At 39.6% G+C, this 21,781-nt stretch overlaps 1 protein-coding gene across 1 annotated transcript in view; it reads right to left on the bottom strand.

Annotated features, from left to right (window-relative positions):
- Positions 1-21,781, bottom strand: part of GMDS (GDP-mannose 4,6-dehydratase) — a 413,709-nt gene that overhangs the window by 52,619 nt on the left and 339,309 nt on the right. The window contains exon 9 of the mRNA XM_031049754.2: positions 20,246-20,342. Within this exon, the coding sequence (XP_030905614.2) occupies positions 20,246-20,342 (97 nt within the window). The remainder of the gene's footprint in view (positions 1-20,245; positions 20,343-21,781) is intronic.

Below are 21,781 nucleotides of genomic sequence, written 5' to 3'. Positions count from 1 at the left end.
AGATTCACCAGACAGGAAAATATTAATCTGCTGGGATTTTTCAAGGAATTTTCTGCATCTACAGATGCTGAGAACATGTTCCTTCAGGATCAAATAATAGCTATACTGCTCTCCTCTTTGCCCTCAAAACCACTTTTCACCTTTGCAAGTCTATAATGCTGTATCACTCAGTATCCAATGGCTTTTGAAGGACAGGAGTAGAGGTAAAACTATTACATCTTTTTCCATTAACTCACCCATATAGAAACCCTATTTCTCTCTGCTCCTTCCTCTCTTGAAATCAACAACAACCTTCCCTTTTTGCTAGTTCTTCCCAGTGCTCAATCAATTATTGGAAAACATTGTGTCCACAGAATAGGAGCAACTTAATTGAGATTCCATGTGATTCCTGCTTGGAACTTAGTGTCACCACTTTGACTGCCACTTCCCTGGGATCACTTTGCCCCAGAGAGAAATAAGAACATGCAGTGGAAAGGTGCAGCTTGGCATCCATCTCTGCAGTCCAGAACTCAAAGACAAGAGCCTGCTACAGAAAGTGTAAAAAGCAATGGCTAAATCTCTGTAGCCGTGGCAATCTCTATCATTCCATGGCTACTTTGGATCCCAAATACTCTAGTCTTACTCCTCTGCATTATTCAAAAAGAGGAAAAAATATATTTGTAATAAATATGGAAGAAATTGATGTCTAAACTCTTGTAAGGAGAGAACATTCGATACACCCAAGTGATGCTCTAACATTCGTGCAACTGGGAGGAGGCATAAAGCATTTAATGACAAGGTTTACAAAGCTTGCTCAGCCTGTGGATATTTTCCAGGAAGAGAAGCTCTGAATGGGCTGTGTCAACAAAACTATCCCAAATCCTTATGCCTGCCTTTAAAATTGCACTGACAAACAAGTCAGAGAAGGTACAGCAATTAACATCAGCTAAAGATGCTCAGATTTCTTAAAAAATTGATTGAACTTCACTTATTTGTACATAAGGTGATGCTTAATTCTGCTGTCCATATAATAGAATTGCTACAGAGTGGTAGTCAGGCTGACTTTCGAGTCAAACATGCCCATCTGAAAATAATACAAAAAACTAGCTAAAGGTTAATCCTGATAACAACATTTTGCCTCCTCAAGGCAGACATGATGTTATAAATGTAGAATTTCCAAGTTTTGTGGGGTGTGGGGGATTCCTTAAAACTGACGCATCCCTCCCCTTGGGCATTGTCAAATCTTAAACTGAACTGAGGAGCCAACACTACTCTTCCTACACTAGACAGACTCAAAAGGGAGAAGATTCTGCTGGAAATATCTGTGTTAAGCTTTGCCAATAAAGTGTGTTTTCTCAACAAGAAATGACACTATTTGATTCTTCCCAGACAAGTAAACAAATTATTAACTCTACTATTTCAGATTTTGGACATGACAGCAATCACAGCTTTGATAACCAAACTCCTTTGCATTTTGGAGCTTTTAGCTTGGGGAGCCCCAAGAAATGCATAATAAAATATTCGGGAGCCCATAGAGGAAGTTCAGTACAACAAATACCTGGAGCAAAGATTATAATCTATTTCCCCTCCACAGAGTCAACAAGACTAAAGACTGCCCACTTGATTGTGTCCCTTTCCTCAGGGCGAGCCATAGATGCAAGTCAAAGTTACTTGTTTGACAGAAAACACAGGAAGAAAGGAAAAAAAAAGCCTGAATTTACAGTCTGGATGGGTCACGCCTGGTGGCAGATGTGGTGGGCTGGTGGTATATGGCATTTCTTACTGTCTGACTTCGCATGTGTTGAGGCTAAGAGCCCAGAGCCTGGACCTCTTTCTCAGCAAGTCAAATTATGCTCAACCACATAGCCACACTGCCCCATCTGTGACCTCTTCTCGATCTGTAAGGACCCACCCTCTCAGTGAAAGACAGTTAATTGCATCTCCATGATAATTTATCCTGAAGCCTGCTAGTAAGTAGAGGCTATCAATTGTGTTGAAGTATGACTGCTGCTTTTTGTGTTCCAGATTACTATCCACCAAGGATTTCCTAATGCTGTTGGACGCTAGCCCATATATGCAAAGACAATCTGAAGTGTTAAATGAGATGCTTGAATTGTAGCTCTTGCTACGGCCAATGCAGATTATTTCCACTGAGGAAACCACCTCCTTTCTTAATTACAGGGAGGTGTTTTACTTGCTCACTTTACCGCCAATGTTTGTATCGCACACGGAGATAGCTGTGAACTGACAAATATAAAGTAAGAATTAAAAAGCTTCCAAGGCTGCAAAGAGCACAGTAACTTAATAAAAACTTATTTAAGAAGCCAAGCATAATGTATGTTATGTTACACCAAATCTAGAGCAAGCATTTAGGACTGAATAGACAGAGAACTTTAAAGCCACAAAAAGGTTCCTAAGTTGAAAATCTTGCTGAAGCAATAATTATTGTTTTGCTTTCCCAAAGTACATTTTTATTTTGGAGAAGCATTTCCCCTTTCGTCTCAAAATGCAAGTAACTTGGACACTGAAGAACTTCCATCAATTTAACTCTGAAAGTGTGCAATGACTCTTCTCACTTGTCTGCACAAATGTCACATTTCTGCAGGCCAAGGCCAGAATTGTTACTGAGTACATGTATAACTTCTTTTACAATTCTGTGTCACCAGAGTAGAATTTGTTATTCTCAGCTCAGACCACCCCCAAATAAAACACCAGCATTTAATCTGAAGGAAACTAAATTAGGAAATCAACAACAGTCAGTTGCCTCCTTAGTCACTGTTGAAGGAAGTCATTCTTGGGCAAGGTTACTTGCAGCAAATACACTGTTTTCCTTTATCATGTCAACAGTGCCCATTAGTCAGTATTAGCTACTTTGGAAAACCAAGGTCACTTCTGACATGCTGATATTATGGACCTTTGAATCAGATAAGACTGGTGAAATAAAACGCTTGTTTTCCACAGATGAAAATTTACAGCTAAAGTAAGCTTTCACTCAGTGTCTCCATCTTTCTGGCTGTGGGGGAGTATTTATACCACAGCCCTGCTGAACTACAGACCTTTTCATAGTGCTCCAGCTTTGCTGGCAAGCATTTCAACCCTAAGGGCCAAGACACCAACCACCCCTTCCTTCCTCTGTGAGTAACCCTGGAGGGGATGCCTCTCACAAATTCCACCCTGAAGCAGAACTCAAGATCCAAGGGATCTGTCTGTAGCTCTGAGGTTCAGTGTCCCTCTAAGACTCGACTCTGAAATTGGGATGATTACTCTTATTGTGGAACTGAGTCTGGGAGTGAATTAAGCATGGTATCGCTTGCTTTTTTTTTGCTTTAAAGCTGATTTTTTATTGGTCACCCCACTGAAAACCCTCACTAAGGGGCATAAAACATTTTGTTGAGAGCATTCGCTCTCCAGGCAGTGGGATCCCTTTTGTGAAAATACACCATACAAATTCAACCTGGGCTCCACTGAAGGCTGTGGCCAGAATTTCAGCCTCCACCTGACTGTGATTATTTCCATACTTTACCTCTTTGGCCTCTGTATGCTGCAAGGTGGTCTACGTCAGAGCCAGCGCCATAGTACATTAAAATCAATTTCACCTCAAGAACCAGTGGCTTCATTTGTAGTGTATGTCAAGAGATTTGTTTCACAGCCCACAACTCAAAACCATGCCAATTCAACATGTTTTCCTAAGAGGATGTACACCATTTGTAAGGCTAACTTCTTGTTCTTCACTAACAATAATTCCCAAGGCTCTTATTTCACCAGTCTTTCAGTGCACTGACTTGGCACAGATTACAAGTGGGAAGAGTAAATAACAGGATGTACTTAATTCAAAATGCCAAAGTCCAAATATCTTTGTATTCAGGTTATAACTCATGGAATCATCAAACATTCCCTAGATCTGCTGTGCTACAGCACAGGTACCAATCACTTTGTCATTTTTGAGCATAAAACCAAAGAAACTAAGTAGGAAAAATCAGTAATAACAGCTACGATGTATTCAACACTCACCATTATTTATTGTTTTTTATCTTTTCTATTGTTGAAGCTATTGCTGCTTAGCATCTTTTTTAGTGTTCCACTCATTAGCCTATACCCATAAACAGAGGTATTTATTTTTAATAGTGCTCCTTATTAAAATTCCCTTATAAAATTCTACAGTTTTCTACACTAACAGTCCCTAGCGCTTTGTTTTACAGAAGTGTTAGGATAGCGCTCTGGGAAATTACTCAATAGTATTGGAGTACAGGAGCTGTTAACCTATGGCTCTGAATCAGCAAAGCTATAAATATACCCTAACACATTATTTAATTAAAAGAATGGTAAACTTCCAAACATCTGTGCTTCTTGAGATAACCTTCTGCAAATACACCCAGACAGGGACTTTAGAGATGGGTAATGGAAATATATATCAGAAACAGAGAGCCAAGTAGAAATATTCACATTGTTGGTAACTCTGGCAAGGGAAAAAAAAGTTTCCTTCAATAAAAAGCAAAAGATTTTAGTTTTCTTTCTATGTAGTAAACTGCAGATTTTTATAGGTGCTTGCAGTCTACTTTGAAGCTGTGTGAAATACCTTGTCAAACAAATCTGAGAAAGTACCAATTTGGCTGTGAAGTTCCATAATTTTCTGTTTGTAATCGTGTCCACGGCTAAGCATAAGAAACTGTACAAGATACAGACTTTGTAGTTCTTAAGAGAGTGTAAGAAACACTTTCCAAAAGGCACTGACTGAGTTCTCATGAACCCCTTTTCCCTTTTTTATGACTCCTCAGCAACTCAACTGGTTGCAGACCGCTCTGTAGAGCAGTCCCTCCAGCTGGTGTTTGCCTCATGACAGAGTTACACATGGATTACAACTCCCAGCAGTCACTGAGCACTGTTTAAATGGGATTTAAACAGAGAAGAGAAAGAAAGAAAGCACACGTATGTGCGCAGCACATGCATCTCATCAAAAATGAGCACAAAATCAAGTTCTGTTTCACTTACTAATATCTGAGAAAAAAAAAGATCAAAAAGTTGGCCTCTCTCACCTTTTTTTGCTTGTAGAGTACTTCCAGGCATGTGCTTTTTTTGCCTTTGTTCTGACTAAGCACAACCTGGGATTCTTGGGGATCTTTTTGAAAGGAATCTCCTAGAATAAAACCTGGAGTTCTGTTTCTATAGAAAAAAACAAGAAGACACTTGAATGTTCAACCAGCTGGGCAGCAGAAGCAGGGAGCAGGGAATTTGTCTTCTGGGGCAAGAGTCCCATATTTATTTTAGGAAAAAAAGAAGTGCTAAGTAATGCAGAAATATTTTAGCTCTGATGAAATATAACTGAGTAAAAATGCAATGTCTAAATTTGAAAAGGTAGAACTGAGTGATAACAGACACTTGTGGGGAAAGAGGAAGGAAAATACTAGAATGACTAATGATGATCTAGGAAGATGGGTGATTAGATGATCACAGCACAAAGTGGAAGGTTAGGAAGAGTAATAATGTACGGTAACAATGTATCCCATAAAGAGGTATAGTCACCCCACACTCAAGGACATGGTAAGAAAAACCAGGACAGGAGAGAAGCCTCAACCTTGCAAAAATACAGTACGTTCTCCATATAACATGTGCCACTAGCAGAATTAAGCTGACACCTGAGACTTCCCCCAAGTAGTTTAATAATAATAATAAGCTTCTCCTGTAAAGCTTATTTTAATGTAGAACTTTAGGAAGGTCACAATGTAAATGAAAATGAGTTCCCAACCTCTGTATACAAAACTTTGAGTCTTTAGCATCAGAAAGTGTATATAACTCACCCAAGGGGACACAGTAAATAGGTGACATAAAGCCATTTCATGCCTAACCCTGAATTTTCTATTTTTAGTAGAAAAATTACAGGATAGGTCTTTTTGGATCTATTAGATAATTTAGCTGTATCTTTTTGAAAGAAGAAAAAGACAGGTGGCATACTATCCATATAAGGGCTAGATGAAACCACATTTCCTATATTTTAGTAATTTTGAATATAAAATACTTCTTTTTAAAGTCCCCACCAGGAATGTTTATGGATACTTTGCAACTGCTGAAAATGTGCACTGGTTTTAAATTCGTAGTAACTCAGTTACCAGTATAACACTTGTAAGATACAGCCAACATGCCACTATGTCATATTTTCCGCATGAAGATAAATAACATTTTTTCCGCATGAAGATAAAACGCATAAAATTGGCTAATGAGCTGATAGTGGAGACCAGAGTGCCAGATATTCCCATTTTCTTTGGATCTTCCTTTAACTGCAGACACACAAGAGGTTTATATTTAAAAAATGTGTCAGAACAAATATGTGAGTTTACAGTTGCAGATCATTAATTTGAAACTCTAAAGCAAAGAAAAAGGGCCTAAAATTTCAGAACAGGCTTCCATTGATCCACTGAAGAGTGGTAAGTACTAATAAAAATACTGTAAAACATTTAAAGATGGTACCCAAGGAGTCTCCAGGAAGAGGATGAGCTCCTTGGGTCTCAGGGCACTGAAAAGCTGTCTTATTACCCAGCCAGTGCTAGGTTTGGTGTGCTTGCTTCAGCTGTTGCATGCAGGTGGAAGTCTGCATTTGTGGGTCAGAATCTTAACAGATGTAATAAATATTTTCCCACATATGTCTCTAAAATCTTTGCAAAGCTATAACAGTACTTATTACAGTTAGTGTCTAAAAACCTCTTCCGTCATCAATGATCTTCCTGTTATAGCTGTGCTGCTAAACCAGGACCAAAAGAAACTTTCCTGCACAAAAAGTCTGTAATCCAAGGCCATGCTGCACATTGGTAGCTAACAGCATGAAGCCATACTGCTACCATGACAAACACAGAGTTTTATATGAACTCATTTTCCCTGCTTTTGCTGCACTGAAGCATTTCAAACTCTTGTGACTAGTTTTTTTTCCCTTTACTCAACCTAACTCATTAGGTCAAGTTGCATGCACATGCCCTGAGTACACAAAGCAGAGCACAGATAAATAGAGATACAGGGCAATGTGAGAAGGCAACAACAAACAGTGGTCATCAGGATGCATAAGAAGTCATAGCACACCACTAGTATAGTGATTTTTGAGGGTAACAAGAGTTTTCAGGAGGGATCTGAAATTACAAAAAAGAGGAATCTGCTTTTGTTTCAGCAGCATCAATAGGATGCTTTGTGGAGGAGGCAAAAATCAAGCAACAAAACAGTACGCTCATAAGCAACCTTTCTCCAAAGCACCACCTTATTAGGCAAAATAAAAATTAATTTGGGGGGATGAGAACAAACCAAAGCAAAACAACATCTGGGACATAAGCAGATGATTTTTCAGCATGCCTGGAATTTAGTTTTGGAGGGAGCCACCTCTATATCTATGCCTAAGGCCATGTGAATGTGCAAGGCCAGGCACCAACATGATACTCACAATCATTTTAGTTTGGGTCCACATGAGGTCTATCAGGCTCAAGGATTTATGTATTTTTTTTTTTAAGAAGCCGAAACTTGCAGCTGAATTATACTTGAGTTGACACAAAAGCAAACAGGAACTGTTTATCAAAAAATAATATTAGTCCTTTTCACAGTGCTAGGCTTAACTGTACAAGTGTTTCTGGAAATGTTTAATAGAACAAAAGTATGTGAAAAAAAAAGCAAAACTTCAGCCCCAGCTGATGTAATTATTATTATTTTTTTTTAATAATCTTTTTTATGTTGTCTAAATCCCTAAAGTCAGTGTCTGGACTCTGTCTGGAGACTTCCCAAAAATCACTACTTGTCAACACTCTTTCCACAGAAACCATTTACCTCCACCAGTGCATTGTCAAGTCATCTCTTCCCATTTGCATTACAGTTTAAATTGGTATCCTTACAGAAAAGTCTAACCCTCCCTTTCCTTATCCAGGAATCTCTTTAGTATATAAAGGCCATGCTAAAATAATTTGTATCAACAGAATGCCCTTCTTCAAAGTGCCCCTCTACAGAGATCACTGTAAATGCTTAGACAGTGCTTAATATGAGAAGGCCAGAATTTGTCTAGTTGATATCAATAAATGGAAGGGAAATTCAAAAAGTTCTAACTGCATATTCATTCACTTTGAATCCTGGTCCAAAATGAACATCTTCCAGAAGAGGAACTTGATATAAAGTTTATTCTTCTGCCTCAACAATCTACTGATGGCTTTTGGAAGAGGGACACGTGTGGTGCATCTGATAAAGCATGTCAAACCTTGAACAATCTTTGACCGGTTACACAGAATCCCTTAGAAACCCTTAACCCAGTGTTTGATGGCATTCTTGATATATTATGTCTTCTGAAGTTTTGTTCATCGGCAACTGCAAACAGTGTCAAGCTGGGCTCTCCACAGCTAAAAAAGACACTGGAAGACCTGAGGGACAACACAACTTCTCTAGGCTTTACAGGAAAAAATGTAGTCAGTAACAAGGGGAAAGTTGATACACAAACCAAGGATGCCTTCACATCTAAGGCATTTAGCTCTTTCTGTCTCTAGCAGTCACTGCCATTCATTGGTGTGCAGACAATGGGTTATTAATAGCATCCTTCCAACCACTGTGCACATGCCTTCAGCACTTTTATCACCACAAATGGGACAATTCTTGGCAGTCCCAACCAAAAGCAACATTGACTCCAATCACTTGTCACATTTCTAAATGGTCCCTGCTAGGTCAAAGTCCCGGTAAGTCAGAGTCTTGAGTTGGGTTGGAAAGGACCTTAAGGTCCCCTAGTTCCAATGCCCCTGCCATGGGACATTTCCCACTAGACCAGCTTACCCAATGCCCTGACTAACCTGGCCTTGGACACTGCCAGGGATGGAGTCATACCCAAATACATGAATGCCAGCTGTCTATATTGTCCCAGTGCTGTAAACCTTCCAGTCAGCTGTATGTATGTCAGTGTACAAAATACCCATTTGATGAAACCTGGCATATAATGCCGATACTCACAAAAAACATGGTAAATACATCAACTTCTATGTACCTACACAAAGTTTCTCCAAGTTTTCCCCCTTCTTCCTCTGAAAGTGAATCACTTGCTGAAGTAGCTGCTTGCTGCAGATGTTTGCATCCAGGGTACTCTCAGTCATAGTAAGCTATGCTATCAAGGGTATCAAAGATAATTGTTCCAGGCATTAGTCTGAAGTAGGAAATCCTTTGCAAAGCCATATTCAAGAATTTAATTAAGTAAATCACGTTGTGTGGTTTTGTTTTTCTTTTTAACTCCATTCAGCAGTAAAGCCAAAGTAGAACTAATTGCGGTCGCTAATACTAGAAGGCAAAAATAAGAATACTTCTTGTGAGCTTTCCAGCACACAAACTGCCTGTCATCCATTGCAAACTCCCTTTGGCTGTTCTTCAAGTGCACATAAGTCTTTGCTGTTGTGAATCTTTACTGTCGTGAATAATGAACTTTCCTGTGTTTCTGTTTTTACTCCTGTGTCCACCTTCCCCTTACATTCATTATACCGCTCAGCTATTGAATTATTATAGAGGTGGGTGGTTTACCTTTAGGGCTAGTCAGATTTTAATCATGCCAACTTTTTGTTTACAGTGCCTGAGCTGCCTGATTCTTTTGGGATTCACTTAATCAGTCAAGATTAATTTTGGTCTTTATTTTAAGCTTAGAAGCCATCCAGAAGGCATCTAACAAATATGTGAAATACAGTGATGATATCAATAAGCAACTTGGGGAGAAGACAGAGAAAGAAAGGTCAGGAAAAACACCTAAATACTACCTTGGATACTCATCTGCAAGCCCTTTCAGCCAACTATGTGTAAGATAAAAGACTGGTAACCTTATAGGATTAGCACTACAGAAGAATTGTTTAGAGTGAGGAGTGAATGTCACAACATGTGATCAGTGGTGACAGTGCAGTAAGAAGAGGCCCCAGTCGGCTTTGTTTCATAGCTATGAAAACAGTGCACAGAGCAAACTTGGCCCTATCACTCACCTGAGCTCTTCCTAAAACCTCACATTTCCTCTGGTTCCAATTTCACCTTCATAACCTACTTTTTAATCTCCCTCAACACATGGAAACAGAAACTAAGATCAAGAGGGAAATGCTGCCAAAGATTAGAGGTTTGGAAATTTACAACTGTTATCTAAGGGAAAACTACAGTGGGAGCCAATTGCTTTAGTCAGAAGTTTTTGTTATTGTAAAGAAGCTTTAATATATGTTTTTGCTTTCTAAATCAGATGGTGGAAGTGTAGTATATTATGGGAAAACAGAATTAAAAATAAAAACAAAAGCAATTCAACTCCTAGTCATCCAATCGGGAAATTTGTGAAACTAAGGTCTTCAGAGCACTAATGTGGTAACAGATGTAGTGAATTATAAACACGAACTTTACTTTCACAGATTACTGTAAAAAAAAACAGGCAGGCATCATATTTTAAAACACATCTTTTTGTTTTCATTATTGCTAATCCACCTTTCCCCTTACAGCTATTCAATACAAAGCATGACTGCAAAGTCATACCAGTTCAGCAATCTGGAGGAAGGAAAAAAAGGCAAGAGTGTTTTCAAGAGTTACAGAACAGTGTTCCAAAAGAAAACCTGACTTAAAAATTCATTCCTGTTCAGCAGTCTAGTGGTCTGGTTTGAATTTTAATGGCTATCTGTAGCACTGAGATTTCTGTGTCATTGCATACAGAAAAAACTCACAAGGAATGGTGCTGTCTTACTCCACTCCTAACCACAACCCAGTAGATAAAGTCTGAAGTCACAAGTCAGCTGAGAGCTCTACTAAGACTATTAAAATGTACTGGCAAAGCTGGAAGGAAGAAATTTAAATGAGGCTAGGTTAGAGGTTTCAAAGGGATGAGTGACTGATCCTGTTTTATGTTATGCCAGACAATGCTAATAGTTTAAACACTAGCTCTGTCAAGTGAGAAATAGATGTATTATCGTCTGTGAATTATTAAAATTGACTTCACCTACTCACCTTTAGACTTTTCTGGCTGAAAGGAAAAAAAAAACCAAGAAGAAAAAAAAAGCCTTGCAAAGGAGGCATGCACTTAATCTATTACTAATGTCTTTTTGAGTCCTGTTAATATTTTTCATATTGTCTGCTTTGGTGAGCTCAGACACTGTATGTGAGGAATGAGCAAAAATTCCAGCTTATCCTAGGTATAAAGCTCTTTAATGTTTAAGTCTCCTCTGCCCTCCAGATAATTACTGTCTCCTCTTTCACCCATCCAGCTGGGACATCAGACAATTTGGGGAGCATCCAAGATAGGCATGAAGATCCATTTCCTGGTTCATATGAAGTACTGTAGATGCTTATGCCACAAACATTATTTTCTAGGGTTTTATTCAGTAACAAAAAAAAAAAAACACCAAAACCCAACAAACCCAAGCAGTTTCAAAAAGTTGTTTAGATCTAAAAGGCTGTTTTCCCTGCAAGTCAACCATACAAGGTTTCCTTGAATACTATGGAAGTATTAAGGATATTAAAAATAATTAATAATGTAAAATGCTTTCAAGTTCTGATAAGCTCAGAATCATTGCTACAAGTTTTTAGTGTCATACAAAAATGAGACATGAAGATAAGGACAGTGGTTGAGCACTCATCAACATTATCATATCAGGGAGCAACAATAACAAAGGTCTCACCTCTTCATGCCTCCATCATGAGGTTGTTAATTTATAAATGACGACTCTAAAGGTGATAGAGGGGAAAGGTGAAGGTTTATTTATTTTTTAAACAACAACTTCCAAACCTTCACTTCCTTTCAACCATTTGCCCCATTGAGAGAAATTGTAAATGGTGAAGGACAGAGATGTGAGTCTGAAAAAAACCTCTTGTGGATTTTATGGGGGAGGCAGAAGACCTCTAAGGTCAATCTAAGAGAAAGCCTGACTACCCCTGAAAAAAAATTTTAAAGCCATCTTTTTTTCATTTTTTTCCCTTTTTTTGGGGGGGGTTTGAATATTTTTGGACTTTTTCTGTTCACAGGTAAAGTTAAAACATTCCATGTTTTCTAGGAGAATAAATTTCAAATAACTAAAGAACTAAAAGAAGAAAGTGAAAGAAACCTACTGTCAATTTTGGACTGCGAAACACTTGAAAAACATGAAATGTAAGCTTTTGGAGACAAACCCCCAAACTCATCTGCTTCCTCAGAACTGGCTACCTTTGCATTTCTCCTAGCCGGATCCATATGGTCCTTTCACACTGCCCTGGGGTGTCTCTCAGAAGGACAAATTCATTCACTCTGATAATGTCTTCAGCAGCACCAAAGTAACACTGATAAATACTTTGTAGGAGGTGGCACAGGATTTTGAGAATCAGTGGCTTAAAGTACCACCTTTCAAGCAGGAAAAAATATTAGGTGTCATGGCATACTCAGGCTCAAGATGGTTATGCCCCAGCATACCAGTGACTGGAAGACCCCATGCTAAAAAGGCTAATGTCAAAGCATCTGTTGATCCAGACTCAGCAGTACATGAACACACTGTGGCTGTCATCTTCCTTTGTGCACCCACTCACCCATAAAATAAAACACAAACAGCTGAAGGCAGGCAAGCTCTTGTGAAGGCTGGAGAAATTAGACAGGAGTCTAGCCCTTAATGCCAGATTTGTTGAAGGAAACCTCACCTCTGTCTCATATCCTCTGTATTCAAAAGCCATTTTTATTTTCATATAAATCATGTCATTTAAGGTTCTGTGCTGCCATTCTAAAACCATTGCAAGAGCTGAGTTGGCACAGCAGCATAAAAGAAAAGGTTACAACGAGGTGGGAAACAGTCAAAATGTGAACAATATTGTTAACGTATTCCTTGACTTTTATAATCCCATTGTAAAATAAAATAAACAGCTTCTGAAAGGGAGACGGATCTTCAGACATGTTCCCACTTTTGAATGTGAACCAGCAATCAGGTCTGCAAGTGACCTCAACCACCTCTGACTCCAAGGTCTTCAGAAATCCCTGGTGGGAACAGTTTCGTGCTGAGCCACTCTGTCACAATACCAGTGTCATTGAGCACTCCAAAATGTGGTCTGAACCACAGATCACCTCTTTTGAATGTCTGATCTTGTGTAGGAATGAGAAATAGGCTGTAGGCAGTGGAGACCACTGGCAGGAGGGAAAACTTGGCAGTAGTAACAAATGTGTCTTTGGTGCTGCTTGAGCCTGGACTTCTGTCATGGCTTTTGCCTGCTTCAGGCTTTATCCCACCCCCATGACTTCTTTTCAGAGGCTTTGCATTTCCTACCACATCTGCTGGAGCACAGGGAGTGTTTGTATGGGACAGGCATAGGATAGGCAGTGATAAGAAAACAAGGGATGGCCCAGATGAGGGTGTGACAACAGAAAGAGATAACAAGGAGGAGGCCAAATGGCAGGCCAAGAGAAGGGGGAGGCAAGGGAGTAAGAGGTGAGATGAAGAGAGACTTTCTGTGCATGAATAAACATGAATAAGTGAAGAGGGGGCAGAAAGACCCCCCACTGCCAGGAAGGCAACAAAGAATTAAGGGCAGGAAACGTCACTGCAGGAGCAGTTGATTAAAACTACAAACTGCATGAACTTGGTTGAATCCCTTGCCTGCAGAGCCACCCTAAGAGAACCTGGTTAAAGAAATTGTCTTAAGCTATTTCAGCATCTCTGCTCCTGAACACTGTGCTCATGTATGATGGGGCAGGCAAACAAGAATAATCAGCTGGCACAAATGCCTGACCATCTCAGTTCCCATCACAGATGAGTTGCTTTACTTCATATTAAGATGCAACAATGCAAGTAAGCACAATCTTAATTCCGAGTATGGAAACTGTCCCTATTAACTATTCATGCTCTTGAAGTGAAGCACTTGCTTGGATGCCTGGCTGAATCAGGCCTAATTAAGGCGGTAAACAGCCTCCTATCCTCATTCACCTCTGCCTCAGCCTTAATCCTCCAGTCACCTAAGTTTAATTTAAAAATCTGTTTTCAGGAGTTGAGCCTGGATCTGTCACATCCAAGATTGCCACTAATTGCTACTTGTCAACAGCATTTAGAAAAATGAGCAATGAATTAAATCCACCAACCTTTCTGCCTGGATGACAGCTTTATCTTTACACCTTAGCTTTTCAAGAGGATTGCAACCTCTTTACCCACCCAGAGTGGAAAATTGCATTGCCCAAAGTCAGTAAGAGATTTCTTCAGCTAATCCCAACATTTCTGAAGAAAAACTACTGATCTTGTAAATGAACATATGGTGCAACACCCAGGGTGCAAAAGCACTCCAACTCAGACCCCAGGAGGTGAGGACACCCTCTTCCTCTGGCTAGTCTTGTCAGATAGTTGTGGTATTAGGGGATTAGAAAGCAGACTCAGAGAAACAGGCTGCTGTTCTCAGAAAGATCAATGAAGATGTGAAGGTCACAGATGACACACGGCTGGTTTCAAAACCTCAGGAATGACAGCAGCGAAAGAGGTGGTGAAGGAGGAAGGGGAACAGAGCCAGCTGTAGAAGTTGCCAGAGAAATATTTTGTTGGAGGCACAGCAGAGGAGGAGCAGGATGACGCAAAGAGAAGCAACTGAGTAAGGCACAGCATATGAGGACTGCAAACAGTGGTGTCCAGAGGGATTCCTTTACTGGATGAGGCTGTCTAATACTGATGTAATGAGCTAGTTATGAAGCAAAAAGTCAGAAATCTGCGTGGGAGTGTTGGAGGGGCACATATTAGGTATCTGCTTCCACAAGGAAGGAGGTAAGTTAGGCCTCCTGCTAAGAGTCTGTTAAGAGGATTAAACAAGACAGTGAGGAAGACTGGACATAAGCCTCCTGAAGCTTCTCATGTTTAGTGACATACTGAGAGGAAAAACCTAATAGCAAAAATAATCATCCTATCTTCTAAGGAATAACTAAGATGAACAAAATGAGGGTGAGATAAAAAAAGTAGAAAGCTACCTGTGGAGGGATGGTTGTGTCCACTAGGAATGGTAGCAGAGCACAATGCCATCAGGCTTCCCTCCTAACTTTATCACTGCCTCGTAATCTCACTCAGCATATTCTGTCTGCTCTGCTCTGCCATATATGTGTTTCAGAAGCAGAAACACAGTAATACTGTTTTTTTAAAAAGACAAACATTTTTCACATGCCTGTTGAGAAACATTTAAAGTATGTCAAGTGCTCAGTGCTTTGTCAATGCTACACAAAGAGAAGTTACTACTAATCATTATTTTACTTGGCTGAATTTGCCGTGTATGTTTTCAGAGATACCTCTGAAATGCCTGATACATAAGGCTTTAACTAAAACAAACAAACAAAATCTACAGCAGATTTTATTAGCAGTTGGGACAAATAAAAGGAAGAGGGTGGCAAAGCAATGCAGAGAGAATGAGTTTAAAGTAGGGAAAGATATATACATTTCGGCTGACACAGCAGCAAAATCAGCTTGGAAGAGAATTAAGGACAACAGAGGTAATCATTTACCAAGGCAGTAGTTTTAAGATGTTGACATATATTTTCAGACCAAGGAGAAAAAAAAAACCCAGATAAGACTGTCAGAATTATGACAACTTCTTCAGCTGACTGCTAGTGAGGAAAGTAGACAGGAAAGGCATCTAAAGATTATTCTTCCTTGAATGTTCCCATTTAATTTTCAGGAATATTAATATAGGCCATATATTGACCCTGATGAGCAAAAAGATTCTTGAGGAAGGGAAGCATATGCTTCCTCGTGCACACATCTGAACAGCTTACAGTCACAGGCGGCTCTGAACTTAAAAGTAGGAAATGAAGCTTGCATGAAACCTAAAGTGGAAGTGTGGGGCATTGAGGGTTTTGTGATCATGGTTTCATTAGACTCTAAATGCTCTTTAGGCTAGGAACACTTAGAGGAATTCAGAAATGTTTTCAACTTTAAGAAAGCTGACTTTGGGAGAATGTGATATGCCCCAAGGAATTTTAGCTGGAATCCTATGAAACATGGGAAACATAGAGCTGAATTTTTAAAAAACATCTGAAGAGACTGAAATTTAAAGCCATCCTTCTTAATTCCAAGGAGAAAAAGGGCAACTGAGGCAAATTCAGTTAAGTGCAGGATGTGAGGATGTAAGGAGGAAGTTCTTTACTCTAAGGGTGGTGAGGCACTGGAATGGGTTGCCCAAGGAAGCTGTGAATGCTCCATCCCTGGCGGTGTTCAAGGCCAGGTTGGACAGAGCCTTGGGTGATGTGATTTAGTGTGAGGTGTCCCTGCTCATGGCAGGGCGTTTGGAACTAGTTGACTTTAAGGTCCTTTCCAACCCTAACTATTCTATGATTCTATGATTCTGTAAGTAAAGGTGTAAAGTTTAGTGTAGGTGTCACATAGAAAATTTGGGAAATGACATCTTTATCTATCTATTTATCTCTATCTATCTATCTATGTAGATTATTTTGATACAATTATCTGTAGGTACAAATATCTGTAGATACTTTATATACAGTAAACAATAATTTGAAAAACAAACAACTTATTTGGGAGGGATACATAACTTCTCAGGAGTTAGAAAGAGCACTTTTAAAGAAATAATTCCAGGAGGAATGAGTAGTTTTTTTACACTGTCATAAATTTTTCCTCCTAACCATTACATGGAGTTTAATTTATATCAGTGCTAGAAAGACCTGGGAGAAAAATGTTTAGTTGCTTAAGGCATATAACAAAAGGAAGAAGAAGTTAGCATGCCCTTTTTTCTTTGAAGAATAATAAGAGGCCAGATGAAGGCTTAAATATTAGCATCACATTCTGATGGAGTTTCCAGGGCTTGCCTAAAGGAAAGAAATTCGCATGGATGTATGTACATCCTCAGAGTTACAGCCACACCAGCCCACAACAAATGTGATGCATGAATAAAACCTGCAGTTCCTATCCTAGGCAAGCTGTATGGCAACTACAGAAACAGGTGGGAAGCAAGGGGAAGAATTCTCTGCAACACATGCAGAGCATTAGATTCAGAGAAAAAATAGTATTTAGGTATGGTTGAAAGATTTTTTTTTGTTCCTTTTAGAAAGTAACATAAAGTCCTAATTGAGAGATATCTTAAATTCTTTGGTGATAGGACAGATCAGTGAGGCCTGGAGTTAATCTTCATTGTTGCAGGAAAGGACAATGATATGAAGCAAGTTCCTGTAGAACTGTTAGCTTAATATCTACATGTAAAAATAATAGAGGTAATTTTACTCAAACACCTTAACGGGAAAAATTTGATTAGAAGCAATTGTGCAATTCTTAGAGGGAAATTTCTGCATACAAATGAATAGTAATTATCTTGTTGAGAGATAAGAAAATTAAAGATGGGCCCTAATTCTCCAAAAATTACCCAACTTTAGGAGTTGAGAGACCTGGTATTTCCAACATCCTGTGCTGCAGGGCTGCTTGTTTCCAACTTATTGAGGTGTCTCACTGAATTTCAGTTTTAACTTTTAAAAGAAATTTAAAATTAATCACATATAATTTATTGTAAATACAAAATAGATTATTTGAATCCAAGTATAGATAAGTAGCCTACCTACAATATGAATGTTCTGATTGCACCAAAAATAGAAGAGTAGTGAGATGATTTCTGAAGCATCTACATTTTACATGTGATTAAACTGTAGTAGAAACTTATCTTTCTATACTGAGGGCAGCAAATGAGTATAAAGTATGACCTTACAAGCCATGTGCTAAAAAAGCCTGCACAATGTATGAAAGCATCTTTCACACTGTATCAAGTTTAGAAGTTTGCTTTTTAGCAAACTTGTCATGAAGCTTCTATGAGAAACTGCTGATTTTAAGAAAGTCAGAAGTAATGACTTCTCCCCAATCCTTGCAGCAGGCTAGAGTCTCCAAATACAATTTTAAAAGGGTCAGAAAATATATTTATAGGAATCCAATAGAAGCTGAAAGAAATAGTACTGACTGGCTTGCACTTGGCAAGATGTAAGGAGGGAAGAAGAGAGACATGCATTAGAAGCATTAGCAGGAACAATTCCCAAGACCGGTAACTATCAGGGGGCCCCAAGGCAGTCAAAAGTAGAGTGAAGAGATTTAGAGTCAAGGCATGCAAAGGGTCTACTTAGTTAGACCAGAAGACAGTCTCACATTTCAAGGTTTCTTCTTCAGTACAGCTAAGCTTTTCAATGGGAGGCCTTGACCCTACGGATCACTAACTGAAGAAAACAAATGTGTTTTCAAATGAATGTATTGGCACTGTCAGAACTGACTGTACACAAGATTAGATGATATTTATTTTCACTTTTCAGAATACCATGTTTAATTTTAGAGAAACAGACAGACAGAAACGCTTCCAAAGAAGACATGAGTATCTGAACATCAGATTTTCTGTGTTAGCTGAGATTCCACAGCAGAATTCCTGCTAACTGATCTGGCTAAGCCTCCTTCCAAAATGTCAGCCTGAGGTTTTCCTGCCTTCAGTGGTCTTGGTGAGGGTGGTGGGAGGGGACACATGCTGTGAGTCTGTTTCAGTTTTGTCATTGCTTTTCCTCACTTTCTTGCAATGGATTGGATTTTGATCTGGTAATTTGGAATTGCACAGATGCGATTCCCTGACTGAAACACACTTAAGTTTGCCTGCCTTTGGAATTGAAGGAGGAAAAAAATCAGGAAAAGGAATTAAAAAAAATAGTGATTCTGGTTACCCATCCTGAGATACATTAAAAAGCAAACTTGTATTGCAGCAAGTAGATGCCACATCTTTTCATAGAAGAATTTGCTCACAGTTCATCTGCATGTTTCTTAAGGCAAAGGTACTTCTAACCCCATTTTGTGCTTCTACCTGGATCATGCTTGAGCAGCTTCATGGTCTTCTTGGGTTCAAAAGGATCCAAGTAGGGACTGTGTTAAACACAAAGCAAGATAGGGGCAATGGAAGACAGAGATGGAGCCCAAGGGAAGGTGGCCTATGACAGACCAGACAATTTCAGATACACATCAGATTCACTGTTTCAGCTGAAAATGTCTGAAAATGTCTGAGCACATGAATAAGGCACAACTACAGTGAGGATTTCAGAATAGCTATATACTACCCATGAATTTTGAGGAGTGAATATGTACTTGTTAGTAAGAGGTATGACAAAGCAGGAAAGTGGGTCTCACAAAGCACAGACTTGTTGGGTCAAGTGTCCTTTTCCTGTTTGGCAAGTCCTTTTGTCTCTGTGTCCTCCTTATCATCCTGACACTTCACCAAAGCCAGAATGACGGACAGCTCTTAATGACTTCCTAGTGTTTGATTCTGATACAGGGCCCAGCCCTTTTATGCATAACATGAAAGTCTATTCCCCCCCTTGAATTTCCACTTTAGAACCCATGTCCACTTCTACACATGCAACTCCCCACTCCCACCCTGCAATCTGTGTCAAGACAAACGTGTTCTTGTCACACCTTGCTTGAATCAGGCAGCTGAAGCCAGCACTTCTGAATAGACGAACTGACAGCCAATGCCATGTCAGCAGCCAGTGGGACTGGTATCCCCCACCCCAGGAGGTGCGAACATCCTTTCCTGGGCACACCCACTCCCACAACGTGCAACTGGGGCTATTGTTCCCCTTGTCCAGAAACCAGGCTCTGTCCTGTGTCCTGCATCGTCTCTGTGCACTGCTACCATCCTGCCTGACTTGGAAATACTAGGGTATGGTTTTTATCTCTTTTTCTTGTCTTCTTTTTTGGTGTTTTATTGGTGTTTTTTTTTCCTCTCCCAGCATTAATATTTGAGCACAGGGGTTAGTGGCTTGGTCCTGCCGGCAAAGCACCCAAGAAAACAAAGCACACATGCACTTCTAAAATGGGTAACCACAGCCACAAAGACCTAAGCTGAACAGCGGATACTTAAGATACGGAGTTGAAACACTTGTCATGAAGACACAGACACTTTAAAAACCAAGCCTATTAGTACCCATCTTCCTCTGCTTTCCCTTTTTGCAGCTGGAGGAGAGATGAACACATATCCATTTGAGACCAGAAAGAACAAGAAGTTGTTTTACACTGTTTCCCAGAAGATGATGTTTCATCCCCCTAAGAATCCCCTCTGCCGTTCAGAGAGGGTGACTGAAGCAATCATGTCTCTGTGACAGGGCAAGCCAGCTCCGCCTGGGCCAGTGCTGCATGCCTGCCTGCTTTCTTGTTCCCAGGGAGCTGGCTGTGAGGGGGCCAACAAGCAGGCTAATTTAGAGCTCTAAAAGCTGGCAGCAGGAGCGCAATTAAGCCGTTTTCACAGACTGCTGGCCAAATGCAGCAATTTATTGGCTGAGTGATTGGATTATTCATTTGCAAAGCTGAGAGAGGCATTTTCTTACCACTTCAGTTGGCCTGTAGTACTTGTGATTGACTGTCACATGAATCTTGCCAGTCTCTTTGCATCGTCCTACTTCATTTTCATTCTTCCCTTCCCACCTGTAAAGAAGATAAACATTTAATGAACCCATAATTACTTTAGTGCTCTGATCTTACCAACATTTGGCCTGCTTTCATTTACTTGAGGCTGGTGTCAATTCTCCCTGCAGGACAGTCTAAACTCATTAGCTATAGGAACAAAGGCAGAGTTTAGACTTGAATGGAGCAACAATGGCTTTTGAAGTCTCTTTGTTTTGGTTTTTGATTCAGTGGAAGGTCTCAAATGCAGGACTTCCAAATTAAATACATAATGCTAGGGGAAAATAAAACGTCCTGATTTCAAATGTCTCATGTATCTGCAAATAAATGTTACAGTGAGATTTGTGGATTGGTTCAAAGCTGTTTTCTTAAAATATTTTTAATTCTTGTATTTTGGCCAATACTTTCAGGAACTCTTTAATCTGTTAATTTTATGGACATGAAGCTCTGTTTGAACAGCATTAAGCTGCATAATTTAATTTGCGCTTAACTAGGAAAACCATAACAAAAACAGTTCTTGAGTTTTCAGTTCTAGCTCAACATGGCACTTTATATACCTGTACTGTAAACAGTACTTACTACCTGTGAGCTGAAAGCCAGCTAGTTTGTCCAAACTAGTTTAATATGTATTGAATGGCCTGCAATTTGCTGTCATTTATGTGATCTATTTTGTTAGCAACTGTCCTGGTCTAAAATTTTGGGAGCAGCAGAAGAGGAACGGTTTGGATGGGCCTTTGGAGAGGCCAACCTGCAGCCTGGAAGCCTGAGGACAATGCTTCCTTTTCAAATAGTTCAGATGACACATGTAGGAATGTACATGTGTGCATCAAACGTAATCCATTGAATGCATAAAATCCAGAGTTATGATTGAAACTCTATCCTCTCTTTGTTTTTTACCTCCAAGTATATATCATGGGCTCTGAACCAGCTTGCCACAGAAGTGTGCAGTGATGAAGTCCTTTACTTTTTTCGTGTTTAAGTAGAATCTATGTCATTTAAATCAGCACTGTAATTTAGGCTATTTAGCCTCAGTCACCAGCAGTGAAAGAAAAGCACCCCTTGTCTCTCACTTACTAACTGTACTGCTAGCTCTTGGGATTTTGTCAGAGGTTTGACTTCTCCTTGCTCCCCTGCCCTCTCCACCCCTCGAATATTCTGGAAGACTTTAATTCTTTCACAATCTCAGCCTTCATTTTTGAGTTTCTAGCCTTGAGGGTTAAAGAGGAAAGTCTGAAAATGTGACTTCTGTGTACCAAAGAAGGTTAAAACACTGAAAGGCAGAAGGAAATACCAAATATGCATTATTACTAGTTTTTTAATCCCACAGTTTTTTAAAGCACAACTCATGGCTTTTGGATGACTAGCAATCCTTTAGGATGCTTGATACTGGGAACACTTCACACTAAAATAAGTTCCAACAGATAACAGCTACAGTGAAGTCAGCTGTTAACAGTCAAGCC

Source organism: Melopsittacus undulatus, chromosome 1, assembly GCF_012275295.1.
Source record: "Melopsittacus undulatus isolate bMelUnd1 chromosome 1, bMelUnd1.mat.Z, whole genome shotgun sequence".
Taxonomy (NCBI): Eukaryota; Metazoa; Chordata; class Aves; order Psittaciformes; family Psittaculidae; genus Melopsittacus; species Melopsittacus undulatus.
The sequence above is the reverse complement of the archived record's forward strand: the minus strand, read 5'-3'. Positions and strand labels throughout refer to the sequence as shown.